Source organism: Cricetulus griseus, chromosome 4, assembly GCF_003668045.3.
Source record: "Cricetulus griseus strain 17A/GY chromosome 4, alternate assembly CriGri-PICRH-1.0, whole genome shotgun sequence".
NCBI classification, from domain to species: Eukaryota; Metazoa; Chordata; class Mammalia; order Rodentia; family Cricetidae; genus Cricetulus; species Cricetulus griseus.
Window position 1 is genome coordinate 218,291,153 of NC_048597.1, and position 8,621 is coordinate 218,299,773.

Genomic DNA, 8,621 nt, shown 5'->3' on the forward strand with positions numbered 1-8,621 from the left:
AGAGGGCACTGGATGGATCCTCTGGAACTGGAGTTAGGAATGGTGTACATCTTTATGTGGATGCTGATACTTAATTCCAGTCCTCTGCAAGAGCACCGAGGGCCCTTAAGCCCTAAGCCATCTCTCCAGGGCCGGACATTGCTAATTTAGTTTCGGCTTGTCCGGTGGCTGAGATAGAAGAATAACCTACAAGTCTAGGTTTGATGAATGAATCTCGGTTTGAGGTGCCTTTTTGGCTCCCCCTCTTAATCCCAGAGTCCCCATCCTTACCAACTCTACACCAGGCTCTGCAGGAAGTGCGGGCCCTGAAGTGGCGGGGATGGGGGGCGGGTGAGGGGGTAAGGTAGGGTGGGGGTGGGGGGTGTCTCCATCAAGGACGTTTGTCCCCTCTGTCCCAGACAGGACTCTGGGTGTGCACAGTGTGGCGTGAAGATTTGAGTGTAAGCAAGAACACATTTCCCACCCAGAAAACCATGACCCTCCTTGACACCTCTGACACCCTGGCACCTCCCTTCGAGAAGCCGGTTTCTCCGTTTCTCTGACAGAACCGACAGAACCGAGGGCAGCTCGCGAGCCTGGGGAGCCGGTGCTACTTACTGGGAGCGGGGCGGTGGCCTACGTGGTGGCATGGCATCCAGAGGTGGCTCCCTGGGCCTCATAGCCCGCCTCCTGCTGCTTCAGTCAGAGCTCTGCCAAGTCTGGGTGGCTGCTGCTGTATTCTCTACTTCTGATTTTGCCTCATCGCACAGTGAGACCACAAGGGTAAACCCACTGCTATCCACGCAGGCGCAGGGGACCCAGATGACCAGTCAGGGCCAAACTTCTCCTTTCAAGCCGTTTACCTTAGGTAACTTGTGAAGGGGTGTCTGTGGTAAGGGGAAGACTGTGGCAAGGCCCAGAGTGGGAGCTAGTGACACCCCGAATCCGAGGGACACGGGTTCAGCCCAGGCCGCTGTTGGGTAGAGTCTGGTTGCCTTGCCTGTGGCTTCTGAGCAGAATGTGACTGCCATGTGTGACACGGCAGCTTTGAGGGCATGCAATGGCCCTGGTGTTTAACAAGACATCCATAGCCTCCCTCTTGCTGTCGTTGAGCCCTCTTGGTGCCTTCCGTGGAACTGCTAGCATGAACAGAGCGCTTAATTCTTCTGAGTTCTTCCCAAATTGTCCTCACCCAGGCTGTGGCAGACCCTTAATGAAAATCATAGGAGGAGTAGAGGCTCAAGAGGGAAAATGGCCCTGGCAGGTGAGCGTCAGGGTCAGACACATGCATATCTGCGGAGGTACCCTCATCAGTGCCCAGTGGGTGCTGACGGCAGCCCACTGCATTTTCAGGTGAGGAGAGACAAGCAGAGAGGTGCGTGTCTGGAGGGGACCCGCTGTCCTAGTCTTCCTCTCTGGGATAAACTGGCAACATCCTCAAAACAAGATGCACAAAAAGGGGAGGGGTGTGATTTGTTACTGGACTCACCCAAGCTGGGGCGCAGGAGAAACAACTGAAGATCAATGAGGGGGTTTGGTGACAGAGACAGAATGTCCAGAGTGGCAACAGAGGTTGGGGTCATGTTGAGAAACAGAGAGCGTGTGGAAGTGTGTAAGAGAGCTTTGTAGGGTCAGGCTACTGAGGCGGCATGTCTTCTTTCCCACAGCTGGATAGAGTACAATGTCAAGATGGGCGATCGGAGCATCCACCGTGAAAACACAAGCCTGGTGATTCCCATCCAGAGAGTCATCATCTACCCCGAGTTCTCATCCGCGATCATTGTTAAAAATGATATCGCCCTTCTCAAGCTCCAGCACCCCGTGAATTTCACCACTAATATTTACCCCATCTGCATCCCTCCAGAGGCCTTTATTGTGGCAACTGGGACCAAGTGCTGGGTGACCGGATGGGGCAAAACAGACCCAGGTGGTAAGAGTTGGTGCTCAGGAGGAAGCAAGGCCTTATTCTAAAGTAGAAACAAAGGATAATGGGAGGGGCAAACAGGGTGATGGGCAGTTTGGTGAGCTCAGGTGATCCATGTCTTGTGTTTCGGTCATTCATTGCAACACAAATATCTGATGATAGCCAAACGTACCTCTCCTGGGAACTAGAATTGTGTCAAATCTCCTATTGCAGTTTTATGGGAACATGTGCTGAGTGACTAAGGGGTTTGCTGCATTCCCTGTGGACAAAGGCTAGATGTGCTGGAATTCTCCCCGGGAGATTTTCAGATTTTTATTTTATGTGCTTGAGTGTTTTGCCTGTGTTTATGTCTGTGGGCAGCAAATGCCTGCCTGGATCCCACAGAGATCAGAAGAGGGTGTCAGATCATCTGGAAGTGGAATTGGGGTTGTTGAGAGCCTCTGTGTAGGTGCTGAGGGAACTGAACCCTGGTCCTCTACAAGAGCAAGTGATCTTAGCCAGGGAGTGGTGGCACAAGCCTTTAATCCCAGCATTTGGGAGGCAGAGGCACACTTCTGTGAGTTTGAGGCCAGCCTTGTCTACAGAGTGAGTTCCAGGACAGCCAGGACCACACAGAGAAACCTTGCCTCGAGGGTGCAGTGGGGCGATGATAACAGGTGCTTTTAACTGCTGAGCTGTCTCTCAGGGATTTCTCAGAGATAGCTCAGCAGTTAATCCACCTTGGGTGGATTTTCTCTCAGGAGATAATGAGCTGCCTGTCAGCTTCTCAACAGAAATCCCTATCTTTGTAGTTAGGGAGTTTCTCGTGCTTAGAGGAGTCGGGAGAGCCAGAGGCCTCTGCTGGTATGCCTCTTATGCCTAAGAAGAACAAGTCACATGTGACCCTTAGGGCTCTATCTCTCTGAGAGCCTGTGATTATGTTCTAGAGCATGAAGAAAATTGGTTGGGTTCGGTGTTACGTGCTTAAGTACGGACAGTTTGAGACTAGTCTGATTTTACATAAAGATGCCAGTTGTACCCACAAACAAGCAAACAAAAGATAAAGAGAAAAATATATAGGCTACCTTGTTACTATTACTACTGACATTCAGTAATGTGCTCAATGGGTTCTCATGCCTTAGGCCTCTAAGGCCTTGCTTCCCTTTCAGACATTTCAGACATCATCCTTCCCCTGTCTTAATTTTGCTTTTTTTTTTTTTTTATTGCTGGGAATTGGATGCAGGCCCTTAAACATGCCAGGGAGGGTCTAGCACTAAGCTGTTTTCACGGCCTTTTCTGCTTTTTGTTTTGAGACAGTATAGCTAAGTTGCCCAGGGTGACCTTGAACACATTCTGTAGCTCAGGCCTCAAACTTGAGGGTCCCCTGCCTTGACCTCCCTTGGTCTTATTGACTTGTGCCATTAGGCCCAGCTCAGTGTTGCCTCTTACTCAATCCTCTCCCTGTGGCAGTTTTGAGTCTCAGTCTCCTCCTGTGTCAAATATTCATTTCCCTGCCTTTGTCTAGGGGCATTCCCGGGTGCTTGAGTGCTTGCTATCCATTGTGAAGATTTATGCCCTTCTGATCTTCTTCACTAGCGCCAAGCGTTCCCACAGACACTCTCCGGGAGGTGGACCAGCATATCATCCATTATGAGCAATGCAACACTATGTTGAAGAAGGCTACATCATCTTCTCATGACCTAGTCAAGAGGGGGATGATCTGTGGCTATAAAGAACAAGGAAAGGATGCCTGCCAGGTAAGTTCATGGGCCCTTTCCTCAGTCTCATGACAAGGCCTGAGTTATTCGCCACCTCCCCATGACTCCTGGAGCTGACCTTGCCTGAACTTTCTGTGTAGCAAAGGATGGCCTTAAATTTGAGATCTGTTTGCATCAACCTCCCAAGCATTGAGATTACAGGTCTTGTCCTTTCTAAAGGATGTAGTCTTGCTGTGTAGGTTGCTGCGTAGGATTCTTTTTTTTCTTTTTCTTTTTCTTTTTTTTTCTTTTCTTTTCTTTTCTTTTTTTTTTTTTTTTCCGAGACAGGGTTTCTCTGTAGCTTTGGAGCCTGTCCTGGAACTCTCTGAGTAGAACTCACAGGGCTCCACCTGTCTTTGCCTCCGAAGTGCTGGCATTAAAGGCGTGAACCACCACCCGGCTACTGCATAGGGTTCTTGTTTAGAGGTTGGGAATGGGTAGTCTAATAATGTTCCCCTATGTCTTAGTTAGGGTTTTATTGCTGTGAAGAGACACCACGACCATGCCAACTCCTATAAAGAGAACATTTAATTGGGGTGGCTCACTTATAATTGCAGAGGTTCAGTCCATTATCGTCATGGAAGGGAGCAAGCAGACGTGGTGCCCTCTACATCTTTGGTTTTTTTTGTTGTTGTTGTTGTTTGTTTGTTTGTTTGTTTGTTTTTCAAGATAGGGTTTCTCTGTGGCTTTGGAGGCTGCCCTGGAACTAGCTCTTGTAGACCAGGCTGGTCTTGAACTCTCAGAGATCCGCCTGCCTCTGCCTCCCTAGTCCTGGGATTAAAGGCGTGCGCCACCAACGCCTGGCTGCCCTCTACATCTTGGCTTGCAGGTAACAGGAAGTTGACTGAGACACTGGGAAATATCCTGAGCATAGGAACCCTCAAAGCCCGCCTCCATAGTGACATATTTCCTCCAACAAGGCCACACCCACCCCAACAAAGTCACACCTCCTAATAGTGTCATGCTCTGTGAGATTATGGGGACTAATTACATTCAAACCACCACACCTTCTGTGGCAGTTACCATGACAAAGGGAGCATCAACCTGTATTAACTGAGAAAACCTATGTTACAACCTTGCAGTATTATACCATTATCTACCATAACACTGTGAAAGGGGAAATCCGAAGACATGGACTCAAAGTCCTCTTGTGAAATCTTTTTTTAGAGACAGGGGATAATATGTTTAGGGGTTCAGAGGTCTGAGTATACTTCTTATGGTGGCCAAGTGTGTGGAATATACCTATAATCTCAGCACTCATGAGGTAGAGGTAGGAAGATCAAAAGTTCAAGGCCAGACTGGGATACATAGTGAGTTTGAGATGAGTCTTGGTTACATAGTGAGGCCTTGTCTCCATTTCTGAGTATCAAGATGAAGAACATGCTCAGTGGACAAGACACCCTAGGTTTGTTCCCCAGAACTGGAGGTAGGGTGCCAAGTCTTAAATACCTGGAGCACTAGGATAGGGTATCAAATGTGGCCAAGTTTCTAGAGTGGCCCAGGCAGGCATGGGACGTGGCGCCAGGTGAACATGGCCGTATTTCCCTTAAAGCTTCAATAGTTCCCTTGGATGTGTGTGCCAGGACTGCTGTCTTTAGAATGTAGGAAATGCCATTGAGTTCTGAGCAGGGTCTGGGGCAACCCATCGGTGAGGAAAGTGTCTGGGGTCAAATTGTCAGTTCATGTTAGGTTAGGGGTGGTAAGAGACACTGCAGAAGCTCATGTGTTTCTCACCGATTGGCTGACAGGTCTCTGTAACAGCAGGTTTGGAGAAGAGTATTACAAATGGACTCTATAATGAGAAGGGTTTTGCGGTATAGGTTAGGAGCTTCAGAGGAAAGTCAGGTTAAATGTAAGGAATTAGGAGCTACTGCACAGAAGATATATTTAATTAGATTTAAAAAAAATGTGTTTCTATTTTATGTGTATGCACCACATGCATGCAATGCCTGCAGAGGCCAGTAGAGGGTGTAAGGTCCCCTGGACCTGCAGTCACTGAGTGTTCTCGACTAATCTGGGGTCCTCTGCAAAAGCAGCAAGTGTTCTTAACTATGGGGTCATCTCTCTAGTCCCTCAGAAGTAGAATTCAGCAGTAAACACCACCGAGACTCAAGAAAGACAATAATAACATCAGAGGATATGGTCATGTTCCCATTAACTTCTCAGTGGCCATATTTATATACCTAATTCTGGCATTTGTGTGTTAAGAGAAGCTTGGGCCTGGCAAGGATGCCGCCCCCCACTGCTTCTCCATTTTCTCCTTCTCTGAGACAGTGTCTTGGTATGTAGCTGGACTCTCTGAAACCCTCCTGCCTCACCCTCCTTAGGGCTGACCCAAGAGGCATATGCCACTGCACCCGACTCTGGCTAGGCTTTTGGGATGCCTGAGGAAGCCGTATGAGCCTGTCTCCCTCATGTCTCCCAGGGCCATCAGCCTAATCCGATGGGGATCAATTCCATTCTTGCCATGTTTCTTTCTCTTTCTTCAGGGAGATTCTGGTGGCCCTTTGTCCTGTGAACTTAATGATAAGTGGGTGCAGGTGGGAGTTGTGAGCTGGGGCATCGGCTGTGGCCGCCAAGGATATCCTGGAGTTTATACAGATGTTGCCTTCTACAGCAAGTGGGTGGTGGCAGTGGTGAACCAGGCCCCTCGTTCCTCTCCACTGGTCTTCCTCATCTTACCGCTGTGTTTGCTGTGACAGCATGTGGACCTGACGCCTGCTGCGTCTCATCCCACCCTCTTTCCGAGCCTCTCCCTCTCCTTCCCTTTCCTTTCCCAATGCCCTTTCTTCAAATTCCATTGGGAATCCCTTGCTCTGGAGAGAGAGCCACAGTGCGTCAGGGACCTGAGACTTCACAGTGTTCTGGCCTGGTGCTCCAGTCACCTCCCTTGGCCTCACTGCTCCTGAGTTGCGCTCTGCCTGGCAGGAATGAAGGTGAACCAATTCCAGTCAGAAGGCAAACTGGCCGGCCTGCTGGGTAAATGACAATGACCTAAGAAAGGGCTTCATCAGTGGTGGAGCTAGACCTGACTGTGGTTTCAGGGCTCTCTCCTCAGACTCTGTCATACAAGAGTTAGCTTGGTGATCACCGAGAGAGAGAGAAAGACAGAGAGAGAGAGAGAGAGAGAGAGAGAGAGAGAGAGAGAGAGAGGCCTTAAGCGTCCTAACTAACTGTTCTCTCTATAGATCTATGATTTTGTGAAGTTACATTTCTCATTGAATGTAACTTGCAACCATGTTCAAAGATAAAGTGAAATTTGAAAATAATTAAGAAAATATATGAGCAGATTTCCTTATTTCTCTTAAAGAATTTCCTTTTATAAATAAAACTAAGGGGGTTTACGAAGTGTGCTGCCCTGTTCAGGCCTCATGGCAAGAGGGCAGTTGATAACACTGAACTCAAATGTCCTATGCTTTGGCCCTGAGCAAGCATGGCTCATTTGTATCTCTAAGAAAAACAAATACTGTCTCTGCACGCTTGATTGCAGTTGTGTTGAGAACATTTTAATCTCAGCTAACAGGAAACACAAACTAGGTTCTAGGGTGAGGTATTTCTTTTTCTTCTCAAGTCATCTGAAATATTTTCCACTCCCTCACTGTTGAGCACTTGTATACTCTGTTTTGAGAAGTGTCTTCTCAGGTCTTTTGTCAGTTTTAATTCAGATACATTTTGTTGATGATTCTTTAAACTGTGTTTCATATATTCTGATAAGAATATTAAACCTGATTTTATTTGCTTTTAACTAAAGTTTGTGAAGAATTTCTTTTTTTCCCTTAGGAAAAAAGGTTTCCAGTTTTAGCATGGATACTTATGTCTATGATCAACAAATTAATTTTTGTTCATGGCATAAGATAGAAAAGTATGTATTTCTACACCTTTAATGTTTGTTAAATTGTTGCAATAGGATTTGTTGGGATGCATTTGTTTCAACACCAAGTTATATCACCGACTGGCCATGTATTTTAGTACCTGTTTCTTGACTCTACTCAGCTCTGTGTCCACCTAGATATTCTTAAGTAAAATGCCACTCTGCCCTAGTTACTGTGGCTTCTGGTCTTGAAATTTGGTAGTGTTGTATCTACAGATTTATTCACATTTTTTTCAAGCTCCAGTCTTCCTGGAACTAATATGTTGATTCTAAAATGTGTATGGAGGACCCTGGTGATAACTAGGCTTATAAAGTACTCGCTGCAAGAGCAAGCATGAGGACCTGAGTTCAATCCCCAGGCAGGCATGGTGCTATGCACTTGTAATCCCAGTGCTGGAGAAGCAGAGACCAGCAGACCTCTGGGACATGCAAACTCCAGACCTGCTGAGAGGCTTTCAAGGAACAGTCCCCAAGGGTTACCTCTGTCTTTCATGTGCGTGTTCACACTTGTGCACATATACCTGCACACCCCGCCACACACATGGACCTATACACACACAAACGAGATGGATATGGCGGGCCTGGAGAGATGGCTCAGTGGTTAAGAGTGTTTGCTGACCTGGGTTTGGTTCCCAGCACCCATGTTCTGCTGCTCAGAAACATCTGCAACTCTAGTTCCAGAGTACCTGGCCACTAAGGGCACCTGCACACGTGTCTGCATACACACTTACAAATAAAAATAAAATAAATCTTTTAAAAAATGTATGTGAAAAATCAAAAGATGCCGAATGACAAATGCAAACAGTACAGGTTTCAAGACTTTAAAATGATACACTGATCAACACATGGTTGTACTGGCATCAGGGCAGAAATGTAGATCAGTGGAACAGAACAAGAAATCTAGAAATAGGTCCACACCTATATGGCTAGATGATTTTAATGTAACTAACTCAATTGGGGAAATGATAGCCTTGTATTTAGTAAATGGTGCTGAGGGCCCAGGAGTGTACCTCAGTATAGTGCAGCTCTTGTCTAGTGTGCATGAGGCCTTTGGTTCAATACCTAGCACCACAAAAAATAAAGGGTGTTAGAAAAATGGCCTTTGTGCATG

The 8,621-nt window shown here is 47.2% G+C and overlaps 1 protein-coding gene across 1 annotated transcript; it reads left to right on the forward strand.

Annotated features, from left to right (window-relative positions):
- The first annotated feature begins 627 nt into the window (after positions 1 to 627).
- Positions 628 to 6,338, forward strand: Prss42p. The gene is made up of 5 exons (XM_027414767.1): positions 628 to 847; positions 1,176 to 1,332; positions 1,647 to 1,909; positions 3,479 to 3,639; positions 6,129 to 6,338. The coding sequence occupies exons 1-5, from the start codon at positions 628 to 630 to the stop codon at positions 6,336 to 6,338; spliced, it is 1,011 nt and encodes a 336-aa protein (XP_027270568.1).
- The last annotated feature ends 2,283 nt before the right edge of the window (positions 6,339 to 8,621 follow it).

Coding starts and splice junctions, on each gene's coding strand:
- Prss42p (XM_027414767.1), top strand. CDS start 628: ATGGCATCCAGAGGTGGCTCCCTGGGCCTCATAGCCCGCCTCCTGCTG. Junction 848..1,175: donor TTTCAAGCCGTTTACCTTAG/GTAACTTGTGAA, acceptor GTCCTCACCCAG/GCTGTGGCAGACCCTTAATG. Junction 1,333..1,646: donor GCAGCCCACTGCATTTTCAG/GTGAGGAGAGAC, acceptor TCTTTCCCACAG/CTGGATAGAGTACAATGTCA.